The 27,183-nt window shown below is 54.8% G+C and overlaps 1 protein-coding gene across 18 annotated transcripts in view; it reads right to left on the bottom strand.

Moving 5' to 3' along the window:
* CACNA1C (calcium voltage-gated channel subunit alpha1 C) overlaps nt 1–27,183 on the bottom strand; it is a 395,857-nt gene that overhangs the window by 93,266 nt on the left and 275,408 nt on the right. For 13 of the 18 annotated variants that reach the window (XM_070790344.1, XM_070790332.1, XM_070790340.1 and 10 more), the window contains exons 8-9: nt 21,319–21,422; nt 14,814–14,986 (exon numbers count right to left, since the gene is read on the bottom strand). In XM_070790344.1, the coding sequence (XP_070646445.1) occupies nt 14,814–14,986; nt 21,319–21,422 (277 nt within the window). Of the gene's footprint in view, nt 1–14,813; nt 14,987–21,318; nt 21,423–21,679; nt 21,784–27,183 lie in introns of all 18 variants that reach the window. The other 5 variants (XM_070790347.1, XM_070790345.1, XM_070790333.1 and 2 more) reach the window with 1 other exon arrangement.

Raw genomic sequence — 27,183 nt, 5'->3', positions numbered from 1 at the left:
TCCATATAAAAAGAGCTTTCACGACAGTATTTTAGTTTTCTTATTTCTTTCCAGCCCCCTATTCTAAGGGGCTTTGACCCCATATTTAGGGTCCAGCCTGTCGGTGGAAAGGGTGTCTTTGCCAAGGGTGTGGCTCCTCAATGGATCAGAGGAGGATCTGCCCCTCGGCCTGAGTCCTGGTCACTGGCTTGATTCCATCCAGGACGGAGCCTGAAACAGAGCTCGAGGGGAGCAGCCTCGTCCAGTGCCACATTCAGGACTCAGGTCAGCCCTGCATACATGGAAACGAGAAGCCTCCATGTTGGACCCAGCAAACTAAGGTGAGAAGCGGCTTGAAGACACACGCAGGGATGCCACCTCCCCACAATATTTCAGTGGGCCAGCCTGGGACACAGTCCCTCCGCCTCCACGATGGCCGACCCGCCCAGTCTGTCTCCAGCCTCCCCTGAGGTGGTGGCGCTGGATTTCCAGGGCGACTGGAATCTTCTAGCTTGGAGGCCAGGTCAGCGGCTTAGAAGAAGAGACTTCTTTTATTGTTGTTGTTCAGTCGCTCAGTCGTGTCCAGCTCTTTGTGTCCCCGTGGACTGCAACATACCAGGCTTCCCTGTCCTTCACTGTCCCTAGGAGTTTGCTCAAACTCATGTCTGTTGAGTCAGTGATGCCATCCAACGATCTCATCCTCTTTCTTCTGTTACTATTTTTTATTCCAAATAAAAGTATATCCCCAAAGAATTCTTCTCCTTCTTTTCCAGCTTCTCTGACCCTTCTAACACGCCACACACAATGTCCTTATCTTTCCCATCCTTGTTATCTAGCATGGCCGCCACATCCTTGGTCCTGGCTCAGCTCTGCTTGCAGCGCGGCACCCTCATCCAGGGCAGGTCAGGAGCCCCAGTGGCCACAGAACCCGCGCTGGTGGGGGTGCGGCATCTGGGGACGTGGAACAGGGACCAGTACCCAGGGGTCTGCCGCCAGAACGCAGCATGCCATCCGCATAAGTCTCCTGGTTGGGTGGGGGATGTTGCTGGATGTGGCTTTTCCTTGGTTTCTTTCCTTTTGAATGAAGTCAAGGGGAGGTGAGAGAGACTCACTTCCAGAATGTGAAGACACAACTGGGAAGCCCGCGACTCCGTAAGCCTGACCGTCCTGTACCCACCCTTGAGTCCTTTTCCACAAACTCGGGTGTAAACAAGTCCAGACGTCATTGCAAGGGAGTCGCCCAGTCTTCTCGTCACAGGACAGGGAAGTGAGGCCCAGGGGAGGGCCAGGTGCTGGCTCACACAGTGGCTGAGGGCTTGGGCTGGAGCACAGGGGTCTCGGCCCCCGTGCTGTGCTCAGTTTGATGGCCCCCGGGCTACACACCAGACGAGATGGGATTCCGACGGCCAGGCAGGCTCTGGGCATCACAGGGTGTAGGTGCAGTCACCTGGTGGTGCTGGATCTCACTGTCTACAGCTGCACTGACAGTGGCTTTAACCTTGGCCGGCGATCTTCAAAGGAAAGGCCCTCTCAGGGGTCAGCCGCCGCGGTTGTCACGTTCACTGATGTCACAGGCTGGAAGGGACAGTGAGGTGGTGGATTTGGGCGGGACAGGCCACCCTCCCTTTGCACACACATGCACACACACACACACACCCCCCAGGAGAAGCAGGCTCCTGCTCTGCCCTGTGGGCACCAGCACGTGTTTACTCGCGTGTGGTGTGGGGGACGTCACCATGGGTTTCTGGGGGTGATTAGACCAAGCAACCAAGAAACTCTCCTTCCTTCTGATCAAGCAGACACGCCAGGTGCCTCCTTTCACAGATAAGACATCAGAGTCAAAAACCAGGAATAAGACATGGGCAGAGCTCAGGTCAGCCGTGGGGAAAGAAAGAAATGGGACTCGGCGTCCATGCGGGACATCGGCCTCACTTCCAAAAATAAAACTGAAGAAACGGTAAAAAGTAATAAAGCAAAACATGTAAGAACACTTAACAAAACAGGACCCAAACCCCAGATCACGTGAACTAACAACACAGGACCACGGATCCTGGGGAGAAGGAAGTGTCGTCTGCACCAGCAGATGGGGGTGACTTTGAGGAGAGGGCTTCCCAGGCAGGCCCACCTCATTTCTGCTTGTTAGTGGGAATCCGGAAGACTAGATCATGAGGAAAACTGGATCAGGATTCTTTTCAACATATGTAAAGGAGTCCGTCCCAAATAGACTTATTTTCACAATACAAAGCTTAAAACAACTTTTATGGACCTGGAGGACATTAGGCTTGGTGAAATAAGTCAGAGAAAGACAAATACTATACGTTAGCACTTATACATGGGATTTAAAAAATAAATGAATGGATATAACAAGGAGATCAAACCAGTCCGTCCTAAAGGAAATCAGTTCTGAATGATCATTGGAAGGACTGATGCTGAAGCTGAAGCTCTAGCTTCAGCTAGAAGCTAGAAGCTTTGGCCACCTGATGCGAAGAACTGACTCATTGGAAAAGACTCCGATGCTGGGAAAGATTGAAGGCAGGAAGAGAAGGGGATGACAGAGGATGAGATGGTTAGATGGCATCACCGACTCGATGGACATGAGTTTGAGCAAGCTCCAGGAGTTGGTGATGAACAGGGAAGCCTGGCATGCTGCAGTCCACGGGGTCACAAAGGGTCAGATATGACTGAGCGACTGAACTGAACTGAAAAAGGGCAAGGGAGTAAGGGACTTCCCAGGTGATAGTGGTAACGAACCTGCCTCCAATGTAGGAAATGTAAGAGACGGGGGTTTGATCCCTGGGTTGGGGAGATCCCTTGGAGGAAGGCGTGGCAACCCACTCCAGTATTCTTGTCTGGAGAATCCCATGGACGAGGAGTCTGGTGGGCTACAGTCCATTGGGTCACACAGAGTTGGACATGACTGAAGTGACTCAGCACGTACGCATGGACTCTTTTTTCAGGTCCTAATGGTACTGGTTGTGCAATTACAGCAGGCACTTGGCATCTTTGGGGGTTTCAGGGCTGCTCCCCTGGGCTGGTGTCTTGGGGTTTGTCCTTCAGCTGCTCCTCTGCCCAGGGCCCGGGAGGCTGACCTTTGCGGACAGCCACAAGGACAGTGCCAGCAGAGCCTGTTTGGGGCTGTCACCCCTGGTGCCTGCATCTTTGTGAGCCCCCCCTTAAACTGCCCGGTTGTCGAATCTGTTTGTTGTCAGGACCTGACCCACGTGCCTCTGGGCGTGGGCCGGGTGAGTGGTATGAACCCACCAATGGGGGGAGATTTGCTGTCCAGGTGAGAGTGCGTGGAGCAGGGGACACTGGCCTGAGTCCATGGCCTTCCTCGCTCTGTCAGGCAGCATCTAGGGCAGCTGCACTCCAGTGACCCTGCAGGCTGACCTCCTGGGAGGCACCAGGGAGCCAGGACATCACTGGGGACACGGCTTGAGCCCCACGCAGGATGGGACGGACATCCTGGGTGGGGTTACTGCCCCAGGACCCTCTTGGGGTGGGGGAACCACGTCACATTTCATTTGGCTTCCTTTTCTCCTGCAGGAAAAGTAACTCGAGAGTTATCCCTCACTTCTTCTCTGCAGCTGGGGAGGTCCAGCCTATGGCCACTCATGGTCAGAGGCTGTGGGGTATAGGAGCCTCCTCCCAGTCTCTGCCCAGCTCAGGCTCCTGGGAACCTCCCTGGCATTGCACTGTGGGTCTAGGAATCAGCAGCGCTACCCTAGCCTTGGCCAGGCCACGGGACCATTCCAACTAGGTTACATGATAATCTGCGGCTCATGGTCTTCGTCTCTTACAAGAATAAATTGATCAGAGGCTGAGCTGACAGTCTCTTCCAAGGCAAAGAAAGAGTCGGGGCAGGAGAGGAAAAGCAGATTGCAGACAAAAGAGCTAAGAGTTGGGGAGAGAGAAGGTAAGTGGGGCCCGTCTGGATGGAAGGTCACGCCGCCCCCAGAGCCTCCTCTGCAGTGTCCTGAGTGCCCGGGCCCCACAGGCCTGCCTCCCCAGAAGCAGTTAAGACCTGGCTGATTCTAAGCCATCAGAAAGTAAATACAAAACAGGATTAAATATTAAGAAGCCAAACAAAGTGGCCTTATTAAAAAGGCACAGTGTAAGCACGACATGCTGTCGCAATAATTATTATTACCGCCATAAACCAGAGGAGGCCAAAACGCCCGCCCTTGGTCTGCAGCCGCCATCCAGAGGAGAAAACCAGGTCGCTGGGCCCCCAGCAGGCCATAAACACCCGGTGTTCCCAAGCAGAAAATCTCTCCCCACGGTCACGGTGCCACTGCGGTGGCCCCCTCCGTTAGGACGGGCCGGGGGGACCATGCAGCTAGAGGGCTGCACTTGGGCACCCACTTCTCTTCCCACCAGGCCCCACCGTCCTGAGGGGTGAAGGGGCTGAGTTGGGCATCCTCAGGCCCTGGGGATGCTGGGCAAACAGGAGGGGCTGGACCCCCCCGCCCGGCCCCCGAGGGACACAGCTCACTGCCACCCTTGGGGGTGAGAGAGGTGGTGATGGGGACCCTTCTGTGCAGGATTCCTCTGGAAATTGGCTGTTTTAGGCACAAAACTGCTTTTAGGTTGGAGATGATGTTCTAGATTCCAAGGCCAGGCTCAGCAGAGGGTCACCCGTGTGGAGTGACATGTGAGGGACAGAGAATGGCTGTGTCCCCCAAGTCCCTCTTCAGCCCAGCCCCAGCCCAGCCAGATGGTGTCCACCATGTCATCCTTCCGTTTTAGGGCCTTGGATTCTCTTGGGACAGATGATAGTAAGGCAAGGATCATAACAGCTCTACAGCAGGGTCATGATAACAGCTCAGTCTTCCATCACCTGCTACCTGCCGGCGGCTCACCAGACCTAACTCAAGCCTCAGAACAACTCGATGAGAGAGTATATCGCCCCATTACATGCTCCCATTTCATAGATCAGGAAACTGAGGCTGAGAGAATGAAGCGGCTTATCCAAAGTGAGCAGCAGCTCATGAGATCCGGGATTTGAACCCCAGCCTGTGTCAAGCCAAGTCTACCTTCATCTACATCAGACAAGTTCTTCCCGATCAGGAGAGAAGAGGAGGCCTGTGGATGTGCTAGGGTCACTGGGAGAAGGAGAAGGTGGGCAGAGAGTATGGGTGGGAGGTCCCGGGAGAAGTCAGGTACTGTGCAACCCTGCCCAGGGTGCCACTGGGTTGGAGCCTGGGTCCTGGAGTCACTGGCTTGAGTTTGGACCCTGGTTCTGCCCTTTGGGGGCTTCCCTTGTAACTCAGCTGGTAAAGAATCAGCCTGGAATGCGGGAGACCTGAGTTCGATCCCTGGGTTGGGAAGATCCCCTGGAGAAGGGAAAGGCTACCCACTCCAGTATTCTGGCCTGGAGAATTCCATGGACTATACAGTCCACGGGGTCACAAAGAGTCAGACATGGCTGAGCAACTTTGACTCACTCACTTTGCACTTTGGATCTCTGAGACCTGAGGTCTGTTACAACCCTCTTCTGGGGCTTGGTTTCCCTACCAAGGCCTACATGTGTTGCAGGGCTAGAAGGGCAGAGCAGCCCTTCCTTTGACCGTGGAGATCAGTGAGGTACAGAGAGGGCCAGTGACTCGCCCAAGGTCAAACAGCTAATTAGAGCTGGAGGTCTGGTCCCTTTTCCACCAGCCAGCACTGCCTCCTTTTCTTGCCTGCCCTTTACTCACATCACAGAGGGGCCAAAAGCCCACCTCGGTCATCCTGGCCAAGCCCAGGCTCGCCCTACTCCCTCCTGAAGGCCCAGGCCTCACACTTGTGCCCTGTGTGTGCTGTCCACGGGGGCCTGCAGAGCTCAGGGTGTGCTTTCTCTCTCTCTTTCTTCTTGGTCTCCATCTTCTTCCCTATTTTCTGCTGCTCGTGATAACTTTGGCCTGAGTCAGATTCCCCAGGGAGGCTCTACGGGGGCCCAGCAAACTCCCGAAGGCCATGGGCACCCACAATGGGGCTGTCCTGACGAGAGCATGGCTTCTTCATGAGGCTTCAGCCTTGCCTCCCCCTCAGCAGGAGAGCAGATTTCAGCCTCAAACTGCAGGCGTTTATGGGAAGTGAGTCACTTTAGCTCCCAAACCTGTGGTGCCTCAAGCCCCATAACTCCCTGAATGAATCTGCGTGCAGCGGTCAGCACATCCATCAGCCACCTCCTCCCCCGCCATGTCCTCCACTTTAATTGATCATGCGGCTCTCCCTGCTGGTGCTTGTCAGGTTCTTCTGCATCCTGGTTCTCCTGATGCTTTAATCATCCACATCTTTCTCAGCAAGACTGCTCCAGAACCTGTTCCGGAATGCGCTCTAGACTGGAGGCCTTGCTCCCCTCTTGCATTGGTCAGGCCTCATCAGGACCACATCCATGGGGGCGGCCAGAAGTCGAGTTCAGGGACAGGGAAGGGCTGAGCCCACATTCTGTGCAGACCCTCGGATGGTTTAGTGTAGATGAGGTGGTCAGGGGACATAGTCTCTGTCTCTAAACTTGCGACATCCATTTCTGGGGCTGCCCGAAATGATCCTCTTGGGAAAATGATCTGAACCTCAGTTTTTTCATCTAAAAAAAAAAAACAACTGAGACAATATAGGACTTTCCTGGTGGCTCGGTGGTAAAGAATCTGCGTGCCAATGCAGGAGACAAGGGTTTGAGCCCCGGTTTGGGAAGACCCCACACACCAAGGAGCAACTAAGCCCGTGCAGCACAACTGTTGAGCCCGTGTGTCACAACTGCTGAAGCCCATGTGCCCTAGAGCCCATGCTTTGCAACAAGGGAAGCCTCTGCAGTGAGAAGCTGGTGCACTGCAGTGAAGAGCAGCCCTTACTTGCTGCAACGAGAGAAAAGCCCGCAGAGCAACGAAGACCCAGCACAACCAAAAATCAATCAATCAAATCTAAAAAAAAAAAAAAAAAAGAGACCATAATACGGATCTTGGAGGGTTAAGTGAGGATTAACGGTAACACGGGTTAGAGTAATACTTTTCTGTGTGCGCATATTGCCCAGACACCAGATGGACTTATTGGGGATGAAAAAGCAAAAATGCAGGCCCAAGAGAAGAACCTCAGGACCAGCTGCTGTGATCTGAACCGTCACCTGGAGTCTGAGTGCTGGTTGGTGATGGTGGACGTGTTCTCAGCCGCTCCACTAGGAGGGCTCAGACACCACGTTCCCTTTGGGGCCCTGGTTGTCAAGGTGGTCAGACCTTCATGAATATTCATGATGTCCCTACTGTGCGAGAACAGTCACCTACTCTGACAGGGTCTCTGCCCTGGAAATGCTTAACAGCTTGTGAGAAGACACTTTGTAAAAACCTTGAACTGTTATTACACGCATGAAAAAAAAAAAAAAAAAGATTCAAGCAGGACTCGAGAAAAGAGCTTTGCACTTCTCCTTTGGTGCCCCCTCAATTCTCCTTTTTAACCTTCAACTGCAGTGTCTGCCAGAGACTGGGTTCTATTCTCCCAACCTGCTCTCTGCCATGCCAGAGAGGCCATGAGCACACCTGACTGTCTGGTGGTCCACCGAGCCCTACTCTGGACACTTCTCTTGGGTCAGGACGACATCACACAGGTCGTAGACCCTTCGGGATGGCCCTGCTACAGAGAGAGGTCTGCAGCTCATTCCGAAAGAATTTCTGCTTCTATGAAGCAGGGAGACTAGTAGCAGAGTGATATGGGGCCTCGGTTCCAGTTTGCTTTTAAATAGATTTGGGGCTAAACATATTTTTTAATAGGCAACAATTGAGTTAGTCTAATGAGAAATGTCATCCCCTACCGCTGCCAGAGAAGCAAGCCGCTTCCATTAGAAGTAATGCTTCCTGGACAGATTAAGGCATGGAAAATCATCTTGGGTCGTCAACAATTCCCTCCAGTTTCACTGATCTGATTAGACTTAGCAACGGAAAGAGGAATTTACAAATTAGAAGCCGTTCTCTATTTATTACCAAAATGGCTGCTTTCCACTCCACCCAGGAGACGCAGCTGAGATCTCATTAAGTCTCTGCTTGTGATAACATTTAGTCCATAAATCTCCATCTCTACCAGTGAATGAAATGAGCGTTATGCCCAAGACCACACGATGGATGAAATCAAACCTCTGCCCCTTGGAAGGGAGTTGACCTTTTCAAGCCTTAAATGTATTCAGCTTTCTGGTCCTAAAGAAACAGCTGGGAACTTACTCTGGGTCCTCTCTTAACCCTTTCTCAACTGCCTGTGTAGACAGCTAGCTGGCCTCACTGAGAGAGAAATAAAATAAAGATATTTCTGGCACTTCTCCGAATGTATTTGAAGAAGAAAGGGGGAGAAGTGGTTGGTACATGAAGAAAAACATCGAGGAGTAGTCTGTCCTCTTGCAGAAGTCAGAGAGAAGGGTTGACAGACAAGAAACGGAAGATGACAAATTAATTGGTGTGTCTGATTCATTCCGTGGCCTCTGCGGGGCCAGATATCCGGTCCTGCCTGATTTTAGCCCGACACAGTGACAAGGCAGGTCCAGGTCACCTGTTCCCAATGGTGGACTTTCACAGATTTCCAGGCCTCCCACCCCTTTTCCATATTCACTGTTGGTTGATCCGCCAGGCTCTGTGAGAATTCTGGGGATGTGAACCTCCCCTCTCACTCCAGTTGCACAGCCCAGCAGGGGGGAAGATGGATTAAACAGGTACCAAAGGTCGTATACCTGGTGTCACCAGGCAGGCATGGAGCAGGCATCTGGGGTCAAAAAGGTGGGGGTAAGGAGAGGAGGGGGAAGGGTGGAAGGGGAGGGGCGCCCGAGGAGGGCTTAGAGTGGGGTGGTTCCTAAGGAAGTTGGTGGAGCTGGGCTCTCTAGGTGAGGGGAGACAGAGGATACCAGGCACCAGGAAGGTCTTTGGAAGAATCAGCTTGCTTCCAGGGTTTAGGGGACTCCTACGGGAGACCCAGAGCAAGTTCCAGGAGTCTGAAATCAACTGAAGTCCTCTGGGGTCTGATGGACTGGAGGTTTGTCTAAACTCCCAGGGCTAAAGCTGACATGTGTCAGCTTCAGACCACAGAAACCACACCCGATCCTGGAATGGGTCTTTGCAGCTGTCTGATCTGACTCCTCCCTTTTATAGACAAGGAAACCGAGAAGGGCAAACTGTCCGTCGGCCACTGGGCAGGGACTGGGAGTCTGGTGACCTGTGGTTCTCAACTCCTGTTCAGTCTACAACATGATACACCGCCGCAACTGTGCAGACCGTAAGCTCCAGCCTCCAGTCAGGTGAGAACTGGCTGTGTGCACATTTCTGGTCTAATCGAGGGACGACTTAATAAATGGGTAGAATCCATCCAGTAAGGGATTAGTGGAAGCTACAACAAATGGAAATGATTTTATACCACCTAAGAGGCTCAAGAAGAAGCTCTACAAGTCTAACTGAAGCCTGGTGCCCTCTTGGTGAAAACCTCGGATACCCCGCCTGATGTCAGTGACTGACCAGATCAGCTGCCCAATCACTGCAGAGCGGTGGAGGGAGCCAAGGGCAAGAGGGCCAGGACCCTCGCTGCTGGCCACACCAAGAAGATGTGCCCCTGCTCCCAGGTGGAAGCCCGATCTTTCTGTGTCTGCTGGGGCACAGCAAGCGACCCACCAAGCTTCTCGTCGTAGCTGGAGCAAGTGTTGAATATCAGCAAATACAATAAAACTGTAATTCTGAGTGTTCCCGTTGAGAAAGGGTCCTCCGCTTCTTTTTGCCTATGTATATGGTGTGGGGACGTGTGCGTATCCATGTGCCTGATGTGTGTGTGTGTGTGTACATGCTGTTATTTTCAGAGAATTTTGTTGACACAGTGGCTGACCTGATGCTGGATATCATTATCCTATCTCATGAGTCACTGACATGAGACGTAAGAGTTGACTGGCTGATTTGAAGCTTGGAATTCAGAAGGTAAACAAAGGCTTTCCCCCTTAAAACTGGCCTGTCAAGCATATAATTAGGGCTTTTCACCTCATCAGCCAGCTGTTGAGAGCAGATCTATTATCTCATCCCCGAGTAGAGGCACAGACAAGTTTCGGGGCAGCTGGAATCATTGCTTACCAGTTTCTGGCCTGCGTTTTTGTTTTTCTCTTGACCTCTAACCTCTGGGGGTTTGTGTGCCCGCACCAGGCACATTCTGAAGCCCCCTGAGCACGACTTCGGGTCTGTGTGTCAAAACCAACATTATGCTTAGCAAGTCAGTTTTAGAATATGAATTTAGTGACCATCAATGGCTCCTGTGACTAGATATTTAAAAATATCTTAATATCCTTATTTTTTGTTAAAAACCCCTAACACTGAAGAACCTTATGAACACTGAAATGTATATCTTTTGAGAGGATAAACCTCTCATCAAAGCTCTGTCCAGTGAAAGTCCCCTGCAGACCTCTTTGCTGGGAGTGAGTTCAGTCAGTCGGATGAACTCACATGAATCACATCTAAATTACAAAGGATGTATACTTTTATGAATCTCAGTAAGCGGCTTTCTTTCTTGTCCTGCTACCACCTGGGATATCGTTGGAAACAGGACAGTCTACTGTCCCCCGCCTCCCTTGATGACCTTCACGGAACACTGTCCTCTTGGGGCCACACTCTGAAAACAGTGTGCTCTCCAAGTACACCCGACGGGGCCCCCAGGGGCCCCTCCACCGTTCCCACACTGGGCCCGACAGCAGAGCAGCCAGACTGCTCCCTGGTGCATGGGCTGCCCTTGGAGAAACCCCTGCCATGTCCTTGTTCTGACCAGATTCCCGAGTGTGGTTCTGCACATGAATGACATGGGCCCCCAGGACCCACCCAGGGCAGTCGTTCCCAGCAGCCTGGAAGGATCCATGAAACAGCCTCACAGCGCGGCCCAGGGATTGGATGCTGGTCCTCACTGCGGGGCTCAGTTTGTGCCTGACGCCTTGTCTCACCAGCCGGGTGAGCTGTTCCCCCACAGCCCTAAGGCGTCTACTCTCCCCCCAGGGTGTAGGCTTAGGACGGCCTCTAACACAGTCACTTAGGGGCCAGAGTAAGAAGGGAGTCAAGGAGAAAAACCTTCGCTAGTGTCCCTCTGGCCGTCTGACCAGAACTCTGTCTCGGCATTCCAGGTGTGTGGCAGCCGTGAGGACGAGTGCGTCCAAGGAACACACCATTTGTATCCATCGAAATGTAAGAAAAGCTCAAATAATGATGCCCGTGCCTTGGACACGTGTACAGTGTGGGCCAGTGATGTTCAGATCCCTGCTTTCGAGCCCCACCGGGCCCTTCTGAGGGCAGCCTCTGCTCTTGGAAGCCCTCCAATCTCTGTGTTTCAACAATACACGATCCAGACTTGGCAGGGCGGGTGGAAGCCACGCGGCTCTGCTGCTGCGCGGGGACTGCAGAGGGGCTCCTGGGAGCAGAGCTGAATACACGGAATACATATTTAATCTGCTTGTCTGTGTGGAAACTCGGTCGTTCGGTTCCACGGTCTGTCTGTCTTTTCCACGCTCATCGCACAAATGTCTGTCTTCGAGGGCTGGGGCTGCATTTAAATGGTCTGAACAGTGTGAAAGAGAGATTCCCACATGCACAAATAATTAATCCACGCATTTTTGATCTTGAGGAGGAGAAAGAAAGAAGAGAAGGATTCCTGTTCCATGAGGGCTGTGTCCCCAGGGCCTAAAGCAGCATGCGGTGCTGCTGCTGCTGCTGCTGCTGCTGCTAAGTCGCTTCAGTAGCGTCCAAATCTGTGTGACCCCATAGATGGCAGCCCACCAGGCTCCCCCGTCCCTGGGATTCTCCAGGCAAGAACACTGGAGTGGGTTGCCATTTCCTTCTCCAATGCATGAAAGTGAAAAGTGAAAGTGAAGTCGCTCAGTCGTGTCTGACTCTTTGTGACCCCATGGACTGCAGCCTACCAGGGTCCTCCGCTGATGGGATTTTCCAGGCAAGAGTACTGGAGTGGGGTGCCATTGCCTTCTCCAGCGTGTGGCACAAAGCGGACATTTAATCGGGAGATGGATGGAGGGAGGATGAATGAACTCAGAATATTGTAACGTATTTTTTATATAATTTACTGGCCACCTTATCGACTCTGATTACTTAGAGAAACACCTCAAACAATGCACTTTCTCTCTGTTCCCTTCCCTAACCCTGCTCTTTCTATGACTTTGGTGGTGTCTGTAGCTTTTCCTCCACAAACCTATACCTGGGCTCCTTGTGGGTGTGCTCAGCTACCAAAGGTGACGTGTCTCTGAGCAGTCTCCTGGCTGGGGTCATGGCTGTATCACCATTGCCGGATACCTGGCATCTCTTAAGTGCCACTGGGGTTCCTGGCTGGGGCGAAGGCAGAAGTGGCCAAAGCCATTGGTCAAGAGTGACAATACCTTTTACCCGTTTTCTGAAAAGACTACTTAGTCTTTGAGCTGAAGAGAACTGGCAGATACGCTGTACTGTAATCTTGGAGCAATTTCAAAGGCAAATTTCAGCTACTTTGATGGAAACATATAGCAGCGTCTCTTCCCTTATATTTGCTTCAAAGGGCAAACTACGAAGTTCTGAAGATCAGAATATAGTTTCTGGGCATGGGCCTGCCTTTTCTTCAAATCCATTAGGTGGCCAGTTCCTTAACAACCCAGTCTTGTCCACTCTGCTCTTGATCGGACTTTCCTGAAGCCCGCACCTCTGGGTGAACCTTCTGGCTCCACCCCCAAGCATCTCACATTCAGTTCCTCACATGTTCCTATTTCAGCCTTTGTCTTGCTTTTTAAGACGCTCATTCCCTGGCGCCCCAACTCCTGGACTGCCCCACAGCCATCTCCACAATGGAAGCAAGCAGGCCCTGTACTGTCCTCCTCCTGGGACAAGGCTGAAGACAGAAGCAGGCCCAGGCCCCGAGGAAAGAGCCTGGGGGAGGGCAGCAGCTTCCAGGCTGAGCTCATCTGTATTTGGGCTCAAGAGCGTCCTGAGAGAGACTCTGTCCACAAGGGTGGGCGGTTCATCGTGTGCTCCCCAAAGCTTGGTCAGAAATGGGGGTGGGGGGCTTGTGCACTCAATCTGCTCCAGCAGCAGAGCCTCCCCCATCTGGGCAGGTCAGGGGGCAGCATACCCGTCCTTGGAGGAGAGGGGATCACCGCGTCTCTGTGGACAGCCACACAGTGCTGGGTGGGCCACGGAGGGCCATGTTCATGTCCCTATGAACATGCAAGAAACCTGTTCCTGCCATCCGTCGAGAACCGAGCACTGCCCTGACCAGGGAGCAGACTGGGGTCCAGAGCTGACTCCTGTGCTTGGCGGCAGGGGTGCCCTCAGCTCCCAGGCCAGCTCACTCATTCACGCATTGCTCGGCACCACGGACCACCCCTTTGTCCACGATCCGTCAGCAAGACTCTGCCAGGCCTCTTCCCAGGAAGACCCTTGGCCGCGTCGCTGCTCCCTGTTCCAATCCATCCCAGGCCTTGTCTTCCAGCCTGCTGAACTCCTAGCAGAGCGTGAAGCCCACTTGGGTTGCTGAATCATGTTGTTACCAGCCCCTGGTAGGGCACATTCTAATTCTGTGTGTGTCCCTTGAGCAGAGTCACCAGAAAGGGCATTGTTGGAGGATGTGTTCCACCTGCGTCTGAGGTGAGGGAAGGCGGGCTGCTCTGTGCTCACAGCCATGTCCTCTGCCCTCTCCCTCCACCCACGCCTCCTCCCGGATTGCCACCGAGAGCTCAGGCACCAACGAGCAGGAACAGCTGGAAACCAGCCGGGAAGAGTGATCACAACCAGCACAATGCACGCCCATGCACATGGCCAGGGTATCCGCACACCGTGTCAGGATACACGTGCACCCACGTGCCTTCCTGGCCTCTGTAAGGATGCCGTGACGGACACCCTGCCTCCCCATTGGTCCCCAGAGCCCAGAGGGTCTCCCTTCTCCCTCTCGGCCCTCAAGCCCCTTTGGCTCCCTGCCCTTACCTGCCTGACCCACGCAGCAAGCTGTTTAACCTTATGGATTCCTTGGCCAGAAACGACCTTATTCAAATGTGTGAAACATGAGGGAAGGACACCCACAGGAGGATAGCATGGTCAGGGTCAGAGGAGACATAGGGCAGTTAGGGCCACGTTCACCCCACAGCCCAGGTACTGGGGGCTGAACAGAGGGCAGAGCCCCACCCTGGAGCCACCAGATCTGAGGAGGCGTCAGGAGCCTGCATTTCCAGCAAGGCCCCCTGCAGTGATGCTGGTGCTGCCGGTCCAGGGCCCACATTTCAGAAGCACCAGGCGTGTCCCAGGAGCCTGAATTTCCGCGATTCATTATCTCCTCAACACTTGCAAGTCAATACCATCCATCACTCTCATTACCATCCCAGCAAAAGCCTGGCCAACAAGCTGCCATGGGAAACCCCAGAGAGAGGGACTGGGCTCCATTTCTAAAACCTGATGCTGTTCTGCCAAAGCCCTCGGGGTTTCCTCAACCTTCCTGTTTAGCACCTCCCTGGAGCTTTGAATCAAACTTCCTCTAGAGAAACCTTTGGCTCTTTTCCCTGAGAGCACAGCGGTGCTTGGAAAGGGACAGGGGCGCACTTTCCATGTGGTGGAGGTGGAGACGGTCCCTTTTGAATAAGCCCAGAGCAGGACGCCCGCCCCTCCGCCCAGGGAGCCGGGCTGGGAGGAGGACGTTGGATTGAAAACAAAGAACCCCACCGAGCAAAGTGTCTCCGGACCAGAGGCTCCAGCAGGACTGGGAGGCTCTGCTGCACGCATGGGACTGACTTCTGAGAGCTGAGAAGGATGCACCCACAAGGCAGGGGTGGGCAGCCTCCGCTCCCCGAGCGCCCCGTCTCAAGTCCAGCCCCCAGCCCCTTGCGGGAGGCCGCTCACTGTTTCGGGGTTTCTCCTCGTCCAGGCCCTCGTCCTCATTCTCGGGGTCGATGTCCTCGGCCTGCGTGATCCAGTCCAGGTAGCCCTTCAGGTCCTCCTCCAGCTGCTGCTTCTCTCGCAGCTTCTGGAAGTCTCCCCGGGCCTTGGCCTTCTCTCGCTCTTTGGAGAACTCTCTGGTGAGAGACGCCAAGCGGGCAGGGCGGGAGAGACGGGGCAAGAGGAACAAAGGGTTAGCTGCATGGCACGGGAAGCCCACCGCCGGCCCCCACTTGCATGGACCCCCGTCCCAGGTCTGACCTGCTCTCATAAAATGGCTGGGCGGGGCATCTTCACTTGGGACATGAGCAGCGGGTGGACCAAACCCATGTCCCCTCTTTTTGGGCCGTGATTACAAGCTGTCTCTCATGACAGACGTCCCCCAATGACCTGAAAGACCTTCTGAACAGTAGCCAGAAGGGATCCCCACTACAGCCCCGGGAGACAAGGAGCTGGGTCTAGCTGAAGCATCCCCCCTGCCCCGCCCCGCCTCCACTGGCTCTGCCAACCCACGTGCTTCCTCAGGGGCTTGAGGTCGGCCCTGGTGGGGTGTTTACACTACAGAAGTCGTCAGATGTTACAAATCAGGGCTCTGCCTCTCAAAGAGCCCATGTTATACATGGGCCAGTATAGTCACTGAGGTCAGGCCCAGGAGAGCTCACCTCTCCACCCCTTCTCATTTCTAGGACATGTTCTGCCGGTTCAGCAAGCCTGGAGGGTTTCTAATCTAGAGAAAGTTCTTTCCTACATGAAGGAGACAAAATAGGGTTCCAAACACAAGAAAATGTCCTGTGGCTGCCCTTTGGGTTAAAAAAGAAATCTAATCAGAATGGGAAAATGCATAAAGTCAAGACGATATAAAAGTTAAATGGGGCATTCAGTCTCAAGCAATAATGAGTAGAAGCTAAAATTGGGTTGGGATTTGCTGGAAGAAGGGCCTATTAAAGAATTTTGGAGAGTGTCTACTTCTTTCCTGTTTTCTGTGACTCTGTCCTTATTTTCTCTCTGACTTTGAATTCACTTTCTGAGCCAGGAGGGGCTGGTGGCCAAGAAGGGGGTCGAGGAGGCTGGGTGTCACTCTCGAAGCAAGTCTGTGCCTTTTCTAAATACATAGTGCATGCCTCAGTCTGTGGTGCTCTGGACCCCGGGGGTATGTGTGGACGCACTGGGCATTTCAGCTTCTTCCTAGAGACACGACTCCTCCTTCTCTTGGTGGCGGAGGCGCAGTTCAGGGTGGGAGGCTGCAGAGTCCACCTGAAGGGATTCTGCAGCAGCAGACACTCCACAGGCAGGCATCGTGGAAGGCAGGGCACACAGGTGAGCCAGGGGGCAGGATAACTCAGCTCCAGAGCCCCCACACCCACTGTCCAGGGTCTGCATTCACTGCTGGAGCTCAGTTTTCACTCTTTACCATGAGGGGTAGGGCCGGGATGGTCTGGGGACATTTCCGTTGAGAGACGTGGGCTCCAAGTTCTTGCCAACTGCCGCTTTGATGATGCTCTGATTGGGACGGGATGTTCTCCTTCACTCTGATTGAATCCAATTCCAGCCTGATTGAACTTGCTCTTCCTGGGCTTCCTGCCAGCTGCTGGCACCTCCCCTACCTTCCCCGGGGAAAAGAGGCCCGGCTGCCCGCTGACCACGTGGAGGGAGGCCTCAGCTCCTGCTGTTGGGGAGGGGCCTGGAGAGAGGCCCCAGCCCTCCCACCCACCACTCCTCTTAGGCTTGTGGGCTCATTGCCTGGAGTCACTTCACAGAGCGCCCCCTCCCAAGACTGCAACTCCAGGCCCCCTTGACCATCCTTCCACCCCACCCCCCACCCTTGGGAGCTCTGTTCCTTGTGCAGCAGGCTTGGGGTGTAGGGGACTGAGTAGCTATGGTCTTCCTCCTCCTGGAGCCGTGAGCTGACCCAGTCACGTGTGGTGACATCTGCTCTGCAGAGTGGAAGCTTGCCATCCATACCCGAGACCTCTGGGAACCACACAGACATCCCCAGGAGATGAGGAAATAAGTTTTCCTGGGGGTGAGGTGAGCGAGGAGAAGCAGCATGGCCAGGTCCTCAAGGGGTTTAGGGCACATGGAGGGATGGGCACACGCCATAGGGGACCTGTAGGACGGAAGCACTTGTCTCTCTTCGTCTCCTTTCTGAGACGTCTCACACTCCTGGGTCAGTCATGGGGTGTCTGTTTGAAGGCAGGGGCGCGTCCTGTGCCCTCAGTGGCTGGCGGCACAGATGTGGTGGAGAGCCCACTCTGGGTATGCGATTTGCACAGCTCCCAGTGGTACATGTGGAAGGTCTGTTGGTGCCATGGCTCGGGCTCGAGGCCCCGTGATGATGGTGTCATCACCCACGGACTCTGCGTCTGTAGACCTGTCTCCTCTCTAAGTCTTGTTAGTCATGCCATCTATGGTGAGACTGTGGTCACCGCAGATATGTGGAAAGGCAGGATCTGGGGTCATGGTCCCAACTGAGGTCAGACAAGGGGCTGCCACCTCCTGAGAGCAGCTCATACTGCAAACGAGGGCCTTTTTACAGCCCATCTGATGCCATGTCTCCCGCATTTCATGCTTTTTGTTGTGATTTTTGTGATCAAATGGCCTCTAAGCACGAAGCTGCTATGCGGTCTATGACCCTATGTGCTCGAGGGCTGGGAGGTGCCTCCGGGGAATGTTCAAGCTTCTGACAAGCTCCATCCAGGCCTGAGTTATAAGCTGTGGGCTGAGAGGGTGGTGTGAACGAACCAACACTATGCCTTAAACAAGGTGCCTTCATGTAGACGCACATAACAACAACTTGTGTCCTGATGACAAGGCTGTGCCCAGAGGCTCACAGGAACCTAACCCAGTATTTCCCCTGAAGAACAGAGGTCGGTGTTCACCAATTCAGTGTTGGACCAACCCTGCTGGGAGTCGTGAGCATCACCTCCGCTCCAGCTGCGAGGCAGCTTGTCCGGCGCTTCTGCTTCTTCTTGACGTGGGTCTTAACTGTGGCTGGTGGTCAGGGCTGTTTCCATGTCACAATGTGCCCATTGCACCCTCAGGCCCTCTGCTTTATCTCCTGGGGGAATGAGAGCTGGGCGCCCACCCTCTAAGAGACCCCAGGCCCCTTGTCACCTGAAGACATACGTCTTTTCTGTTTGCAACAACTTAAAACCACAAAGTGACCAGAATCCACGGTCCAGTGACTTTCACTCAATTGCAACTTCTAGTGCAGTTTCCAGAATCTTGTGGTTGCGGTCACTGTTCTAATGGGCAGGAGGCGAGATTTCTGGAGGTTTTGAGACTTATGAGGATCAACAGGTAACGAACGTGGATGCATTTTGAAAAGATCCACAAGATGGATAGCTACATGGATCCATCTGGCCTCAGCAGGAATAGGTTTCCAGACAAAGGATGCCCAACCCTCCAGTGACCAAAATCTCTGACTTCCACGTTTAAAATGGAGGCTTTCCAGAGTTGCTTTCCTGCCTTCCTGAGCAGGAGACCCCAAGCGCCCTGAGCCCTTCCTTCATGACTGCAGGGAGGAATATACCAGGATGAGTCACCCTGCTGGGCTCTGAAAGGACAATACCCTTAACTGATGGACTCAGGGTCCCAGCCACCAGCTCCAAACACTTCTAAATGGCAGTGCTGCATGGGTTGAGGGGGGTGTGTTCTCCCTCAAGGGCTGTTACATTTACCAGCTGCCGGCCTCCAGCTCAGGACTGCCTGAGGGCCTCAGGGCAGGGGTTCTCCAGCTTCCTCCAGGACCCTTGGTCCTTGGTCTGGGCCCCCCATCTGCCCATAGGTGGCCTCTCCCTGCTGCATCTTGGCCATAATTTGGAGTCATGGGATTAACCAGGCTGATGGGCTTGGAAATGGTGGAGCGTAGGGGATGGGAGCAAAGATCATGGGTCCACACGTGGGGGTTAAATCCTGATCCTCCAGGCCCCACCTGTGAGATGTGGGGAAGTTTTCACATATAAAGCTCACTTTTCTTCCCTGCGGAGTGGACATGTGCTCTGCATCAGCTCTCAGGGCAGCGTGGGCAGCACGTGAGCGGATTTACCAAGGACGCCAAGCCTGAAGCCTGCCAACAAACTCCTCACAGTGGACACCGACCCAAGAAGGGGCTTTGCGGTGAGCTCCTGGACATTTCCAGGCACTCCGGGAGGCTGGCCACGGGGTAAGTGGGCATATGGTTGTGATTTGGGGGGAGTGGTGGGGGAACTAGCACATTGCTGTCCTGACTGGTTGAGACGGGGTCACTGCCACACATGCTCAGTCAATAACAGCCTGGTTCTGGGCTTCTCCTTGGGCAGCCAATCCTCTGGATGAGCCAGGAAGGGGAGCTGCTCTCCTGCAGACACTCCGCATTCAGGCAAAGCTGGTGTCTGGGGCGCAGGAAGCTTGGGAGGTGCAGCAGTGCTGGGGGGCTGGGGTGGGGAGGGTTCCGGGGAGACTGATCGAGAGCTGAGCTCCCAGGAGGGGAGTGGATCTGGGTTCCAGAATCCCATGGGCCTGCCCACCCAGTCACTCACTCACTCAGACTCAGCTGGGCTGAGACCCATCCTTTAAGGCCAGTCTGCCTGCCCCTGGCACTGCTGCCATCTGACTCTGCTTTGACCTCTGGGGAGGAGTGCCCCTCTGGGGGCCGAGCACGACCAGGCAGACCCCTGCTCGAGGGGGCTTTGAGGTCAATGCCTCAGCCTCCACTGCAGATTTCTGGGGGGACTTCACTGCTCAGACCTGCTCCTAATCTCTGGGGGGAGGACGTGGAGCCACCTTTACCCAGGTTGAGAAGTTGGCACATCACAGGCCCAGCTCACTCAACGTTCGTCTGTGGGCAGTGACAGGGAGATGGGACAGGGCCTCGTGCAGGCACTGACCAGTGAGGGGACCCCTCCAAGCCACACGGCTCCTCAGGGGCCCTTCCCTCGTCCCTGGAAGCAGAGGGCAGCATGTCTAACCTGGGATGGCCCCGCTCAGTTGTCCAGCTCCGGCAGCACCGAGCAAACAGCGAGCCCTGTAGGAAGAGCACTGCCGCGGGGACGGCGCCGCTGCTGAGCGCCTGCTGCCCGCTGAGGTGCTGACGTAAACGGCCACGCGCCGCCGTCACGGTGACCGAGGGGCTGGGGTCACGGTCCCCGCTTTGTCAGCTGGGTGAGCGACATTAAGAACCTCCTGCCTCCAGGAAGGCCAGCGCTGGAGCAGCCACATTTCTGCCCTGAGAGGTGACGAGTTTGACTTTTCCAACACTCTCCCTGACGACCCCCTATAAACAGGCCATTTTCTTGTGTTGGACACAAAATGGAAGCCCTTCCACCCTCCAGGCAGCTGACGGGGGCACCCAATGTCCTGTGCTTTGCTGTCACACTGACGGAGGGTGCTGGTCCCTCCACTGTGTGGCCAGTGTGACGGGGCCTCTGATGGCCCTCCTGCTGGGGAGGGGTGAGGTCAGGGTGGACCCTGTCCCTTCCCCACTTCCAGGGCCAACCCTGACACTCCTGTGCGGCCTTGGACTGTGGCAGGAGAGGGGGGACGTCTTTCTCCTTGGCCGACTCTCCCCGATACACACATCCCCAGAGACGGAGGAAAGGCTGTGAAGCAGCGGCCCATCCCCCAGGTGGTGCAGGAGCAGAGAGTCACGGGAGCCTTCAGGGGTGGCCTTGGCGTGGCTGGCTTGGGCTTGGAAAGAACAAAGGGAGCCGAGGAGATGTCCAGTGGGGCTGTGGGGCAGGGGTGGCTGCCCAGGGCTCCTAGGGCCCCCCCCACCTGCTGCCTCGACCGCTTTTTAACTTCATCTGTACCAAGGCTGAAACTAGGAGGGCTTCCTATTGGAGCTGGGCAGAAAAAGTTGAAGGAAAACGTGCTCGGTCTCCTCTGTCCTCCTGTAATTGGGAACTTTAAATAGCTGAGTGCTCTTCCTTTCCGAGGGGGACACAGACGGGGCAGCCCAGGCTGCGATCAGAGTCAAGGAGAAGGGGAATCTCGGTCTGTTTGGTTTATTTGCATTTTAGCTCGAACTCCTGGCCCAGTCAGCACGGGTAAAGAGGGCCTGAGTCCTCACTGCCAGTGATCCTGGACGGAGGCTGGACAGATGGCCCAGGTGCCCGTCTGCTAGGCTACTACGAGGGCCAGAGTAGACGGCCCACGAATCTTCCTCCAATTCCTCTGCCAAACCAAGGGGCCCAGATGCCCCCGAGGTCCCTGGAGAAGCGTCCTGCCCACCTGGACAGTCCAGCCTGGTATGGGCAGGGCTGGCAGCAGACAGGTGGGCCCGGGTACCTCTCACTGCAGCCCAAACCAGGGGGGCTCCTCCCTGCGCCTCTGACCTCTGTCCAGCCAGGCCAAGGACATTCACTTTAAGGCTCCCGGGCTGGCCCACGTCCCAGATTCATCAGAGCCAGAAGAATACAGCCAGGAAGAGCAGAAAGAGTAAAACGAGGTAAATGGAAAAGTCGAGACCTTCTTGCTTGGTCCTGCTTACCCGCTAAGGACACCGAGAACCAAGTTAAGAACAAAGAATGAACCTATGATGATTAATGTGACAAAATAGATCCAGGGCCAGTCCCTTCCCACGGCATCATTGACCTGGAAGAACGGGGTCAGAGTTAGTGTAGCTCCGGGAGCAGCCGAGCACGGCCCGCCACTCCGGGCCCGGTGCCACTGGACGGCTCCGGGACCGGGGCCTCCAGGTCACCAGAGGCCAAGCGGCCTGCCCAGCCAGTGGTCCGCACGTGCGGCTGAAGCGAGACAGTTTCTGTTCTCCTGGGCCTGGTGACGGGTACACGGGGCCTGGGGCCTTGCTCAGCTGCGTCATGATGAGGACACAGAAACACTCAGCTTACCCGCTCAACACACCAAGAACCAGATTTAGAACGAAGAAGGATCCGAAGATGACCAGACTGACAAAATACACCCAGGGTAACTCGTAGCCCATAGCGTCCTGCATCTGGAAAGACCAAGGATAGTGAGGAGACAGAGAAGCAGGAGTGAGTTCACAGCAAGGAGGCAGGGAGGCCAGAAGGGAGGAGCAGAGGCCGGGAGGGAGGAGCAGAGATTGGGGGAAACCACTGTCGCCCAGCGCCACCTTGACTCTAACACCCTGTGACCTTGACCTGAGTGGGAAGGACCTTGGCGGCTCTGCCTGGGGGCGGGTGGGGCTCTCGCCTGGCTGTCTCTGCCCTTTTATTTTCGGGGGAACAGAATTTCCTTCCAATATTTTCTGTTCACTCGTCTAAAAAGCTGGGTCACCTCCAAAGTGCTTTCTTCCCTAAGAGATGGTTTCTGCTCACTTGGGTTTATGTGGTCACTGCAGCCGGCACCCTGGCCTCAGCTCTTGCAGACAAGCTGGGGTGGAGGCTTTGGGGTCACATGGGGAGACGCCTTCCTCAGGAAGTGACCCAGGGGCCTGGATGGATGAGTGCTGATGACCACGCTGTGTCATTGGCTTCAGAGGCCACGGGCCGGGAGGACGGTGGTTCGGGGTTGGTGCTCAGGGAGCAGCTCTGGCAAACATGGGCCAACGGAGACCCCGTGGGAGGTCCACATCCCTGGGTTTCCAAAATCCCTCAGGGCACAGGCTTCCTGAATGACCCGCATCGGTGGTTTTGCAGGTGAGGCCCCAGGGCCAGCAGTGTCACCCTCCCTGGGGACCTGGGGACGAGTTTGGAACCTCACCCCTTGGCCCTGCACCCACACTGGGGGCGCCTGATGTCCCAGCTTCTCATGAGCCCCGGGCGCACCTGATGTGTCTTAGGCTTGAGACCTGCTGGTCCACAGCCCAGCCTTCAAAGCTATGACAGGACAGAGGCTGTGACTCTCTGCACCCCCTCGCACCCCCACCTTAGCTCTGGGCCCCCTGCTCTGGGGCGGCCTGAAGTAGGGCAGTGCGGGAGCAGGAGACGGATGGCTTCAGTCAGTCCGTGCGGAGCTATTCAGGAGAGAAGAATAAATAAAGCCATATTTTAAAGAATGACCCAGATTGCTGACACCCTTACTTAGAGGTGAAAAAGGACAGGTCTGCTCAGACTCTGAAGCCAGCGGTTCCCTGAGCCCCTGTCGGGCGGGCGTGCAGAGAGGCCCTCCTGGGTCCAACACCTGCAGCCCCTTAGCTGGGACCTCACCAGTAACCAGGCTTTGCTGAAACACACGCCTCCTCTCCTCCCACATCTGATTCCTGGAGGGAACCACACCTCGAACCTTCAAAGCCAACATCACGTTTCCCTCGGAAGGAAACAGAGGAGGACTGTGGACTCCAGCCCCATCTTCAGGGGCCTCTCTCCACCCCAGCTCACTCCAGGGGACCTTTTGGGTCTGGTGCCCTATCCAAGGCCTTGTGGTCTTCAAGGGCTGGGCAGTTTGAGGGGCATGGGAGGCTGTCACCTGCCATCGCAGGCAGGAGGTGCAGCCTTTAAAATCATAGCGCATTACGGGGATTGTTATCAGAGGGCGGGGTCGGCTCTGCCCTGAAAGCCAGTGCCCAGGGTGGTGGCCAGATGAAACTCTGACCCGTGTCACCTTGTCTGTGGGACACAGGGTCCACCCACAGGTCACTGGGGGAGCAGCAAGTCAGAGGACCGTCTCACCTGACCCCTCGTGCCCCTCTGTGCCTGCCCAGGCACCAGGAAGGCCCAGATGGTGTGGATCTGCCGCAGGCCCACCACTCCCAGAGACCGACAAAACCAGCTTCACTGGGACTCAGCCGGGACCCCCACTGAGTGGGGCGTGGAGTGGAGGCCTGTGGACCTTGCTATCCCAGGTGGGCCTCTGGTGCTTGGTGAGACCAGAGGGGGCTGGGCTGGTTCTTGGATGTGTGGGGAGCCCAGAGCACGGTTCTGTCCAGTCTCTAAACTGGCGCAAAGCTGGCTTTTCCTTCTCTCTTGCTCCCCACTCAGTGAAACTGATGGGCCAGCGAAACCCCGCCTCCTCCAGGAAGCCCTCCCTGCTCTCCCTGGGTCCTGCGTGGGAGCCACATTTCTCTGTGTCCACGTCTCTCCAATTAGACCCAAACTCCTCGAGCGCAGGCCTGGGGGCCCTGTAAATGCTGACTAAATGTGTGTTCAATTGAATTACTGAGTAATAAGAACTTGCCTAATGCCAGTGAAATGAATAAAACAAAACCTAATAAATAAACAAATTATAGCTTTGAGAGATGAGAATTCCCCTTCTTAATATGTTTATAAACCAGGAGTTTATTGTTTAGGTAACAGATTCTCTGTTTAAAGCTGCGTGGGTGCTGAGCAGTAATGCCCTACCTAGGGCAGACTCAGGGTTCAGGGCTGGGCGTACCGGGGACCCTGACACCTTCTCTACCTTATCCCTGTTAGAGCCAGGTGCCGTCTCTGGGTGATGAAGACTCTTCTCCACTTTTCACCCTGAGCGGCTCTCTGGTAGAGCTCAGCTCCCCACCTCTGCTCGCTGGACACCTTTAAGGCAGTGAGAAGAGGTGGAGATGGAACGGGAGAGGATAGGGTCAAACACCCAATTCCACCTGCTTGGAGGGAAAAGGCCTTCCTCATAAACCAGGGATATTTCAGCAGCGCCAAGGCCAGAGATCAGTGGCCGTGGTGCGTACATGTATGTGTGTGCACGTGCACTCGTGTGTGTGTATATACATGTGTGTGCGTATGTGTATGCGTGTGCGAGTGCATATCTATGGGTATATGTGTGCATGTGTGTGCATATATGTGTGCATGTGTATGCACGCACATGCATGCATATGTGTGTATGTGTGTGCATATATGTGTGTCCGTGCATGTGTGTGAGGAATGTCCTCCCAGCATGTCCACACGTGTGAGTGTGGAGCTGACCACTGACTTATGCAAAGTTAAAACCTTATGCTTTCATTCCTGCTGGAGCCAAACTGAGGCAGAAGCTCGCAAAGACACATCTTTCCTTTTTGTGATTTCTCATGAGGGAGTCCTTTTGATTTTAGTTTTAAGCTGAATCTTTAATTCTTAAAAATCAGCGGAAGAATTGGTCAGGGAGAAACCAACTGGGGAAAACAGGAGGTGTCAGGAAGTGGAGGGGGGATGAGTGCTGGTGGAGGAGGTGAGGCCAGGGCACAGGCCAGATGGCTGTTCTGTGTCACACGGGAAGCAGAGTCTGGGGGCCCGGGCAGAGGGCCTCATGGGCAGAGGTCAACAGAGTTCCCTTCATGGACAGTTGCTGAGGCACTGAGAGTCCTCAAGTGCAAGGTGCCCGAAATCCTGCTCGGAGCCCTGCTTGGGGCTCAGGGGACACTCATGCCTCCCTGCAGATGCCCTGTACCCCGCCCTCCATGGACACAGGGCATGGGGACCTCTGGGAGCTCCTGCAGGTGCTGGGGCTGGGCCCTCAGTGTCTGTCCCCTGGCTGGTCCTCCGCATCTGTCCCCCAGCTGGACCCTCGGAGTCTGTTACCTGGCTGGACCCTCAGCATCTGTCCCCCGGCCGACCCTTGGCGTCTGTCCCCCGGCTGCACTGGGTGGGGGAGCGGGCCCCTCCCTGCTTAGAGGGCTCCATGTTTTATAGGAAAGCAAAGAGGGGTGTGAGAGTCTGTGGGTTTTGGGAGAAGGAGCCTGAGGAGAGGAAGGAGGAGCAACCAGAGAGAGTAGAGAAGCAGAGAGCGAGCAGGCAGGCGCTCTGGGCTAGGAGGGGCCTCCCTCAAAATACCCACCAGGAGGTTCCCTTTCGCCTTCAGGGGTGTGTATGTGTGTGTGTGTGCACATGCACATGTGTGCCTGCACACACACACACATGCACACATAGCTCAGTCACTTAGGAAGGTGCTGGGAAGGTCAGGGGAAGGCTGTCCCATGGGCTGGGACTGTCCCCACCTCTGACACTGCCATGCCCTGCCCAAGCTCATCACCACCTCCCCGCACTGGAGGGGGGAGAGGGGGAAGGCACAACACAGCTGTTGAAAATTGCTGGTTGCTGGGCGAGCTCCTCTCAACCCCCACTCTGGCTGTCACTGTGACAGTACCTCCTTGGACCACATCTGGCTGGGGGGGTGGGAAGCAGGAGGGAGGGATGAAGGAGGATCACAAAAATACATCAGGCCATCAGCAAAGTAAATTATACCTATTCCCCCACCACCACCCACCCACCCACTGCCGTCCTGCCCTCAATTTGATGCCATGGGAGGTGTTTCCATGGCAACGTAGGGCCTGGGTTTGGAGCTCGTATGGTGAGGCCCCCGAGCCCAGTCCCACACGACCACGTGTCCTGTGATGCCCATTGGCAGAGGACATCTCTGTCTTTGGCTGGCCAGAGGGACCCACCCAAGGTAGAAGGACTCCTTAGGGCCACTTCTGAATTCTATCTGCTTTGCTAAAAGAAATTAAACTTGCCCGGATAGAGTAAGCTCATCTCCTCTTGTCTCACAAATCATTCAAAGCCAAGTTCTTACTGAGTATGAGCCTGGGAGATGTGTGCCAGTGTTCATCTCAGTTGGAGGGAGAGGCGATTAGACCTGTGTCTTTCTGAGAGTGAAGCTGCATGACCACTCTACCGGGCTCCCACAGCACCACCGCTGTTAGTGCAGTCTAGCTAGTTTCCCTGCCCTGAGTTGGATGTAGTTGTGTCTGAATCCTCAGGATTCCAGGCACCCCCTATCAAGCAGGGAACACTGAATATCATTGGTGGGGTTCAAGGCACACAGGCAAGTTTAAACTGGTTCTATGAAGAGAGGCGCACGTTTCACGGCAGTGCAGGGTCTCAGTCTGCCCCCAGAAACTGGGAGAAAAGGGCTTCTGAATTGTTGAAAACAGTTTAGCAGTCACAATGCCCACAGTGTGCAGAGCATCTCTGAGAGGTTCCAGAACTCCTCCTCCTGGTTGGGGGCGGGGGTGGACACCTCTCCTGGCTCTGGTTCTTCCCAGCCTGGCAGCCTGGCATCCCTCCCTCCCCAAACAGCCTCTTAGACTGTTTTCAGGGCAGCCAAATCCACTTGATTATTTGCAAAACTCTAGGCGCGATGGTATTCTCAAGCCCGACAACAAGCATTTTCTGCCCAAACGCTGGAGTGCAGTGCTAGGCTCTGGCAAATCAGTTCTCACGTGGAAGTAAGAGATCCTACAAAGAATGACATTTCCTGGGTTTTTTTTTTTAATACAAATAATGGACTTGACTGCCAGAATGAAGACAGATCAAATATGGTGTGTTTGCCTGTAGGGCAGGCTGCACGAAAACCTGCCCCTCGACAGCTCGGACGCTGGCAAAGTCGTGTTGGCTGCTGGCTGATAAAAGGGCATCTTTAAGGTAAAAGGAGATCTACTGCTGATTGGTTGGCACTTGAGAAGTGGCATTTCTAAATACACATCACATGACCAGCAGAGCGTTCTGTCAGGAGTGAAGAGGCTGGCTAT

This window comes from Bos indicus, chromosome 5, assembly GCF_029378745.1.
Source record: "Bos indicus isolate NIAB-ARS_2022 breed Sahiwal x Tharparkar chromosome 5, NIAB-ARS_B.indTharparkar_mat_pri_1.0, whole genome shotgun sequence".
Lineage (NCBI taxonomy): Eukaryota > Metazoa > Chordata > Mammalia > Artiodactyla > Bovidae > Bos > Bos indicus.
This window is presented reverse-complemented; position numbering and strand designations above follow the sequence as displayed.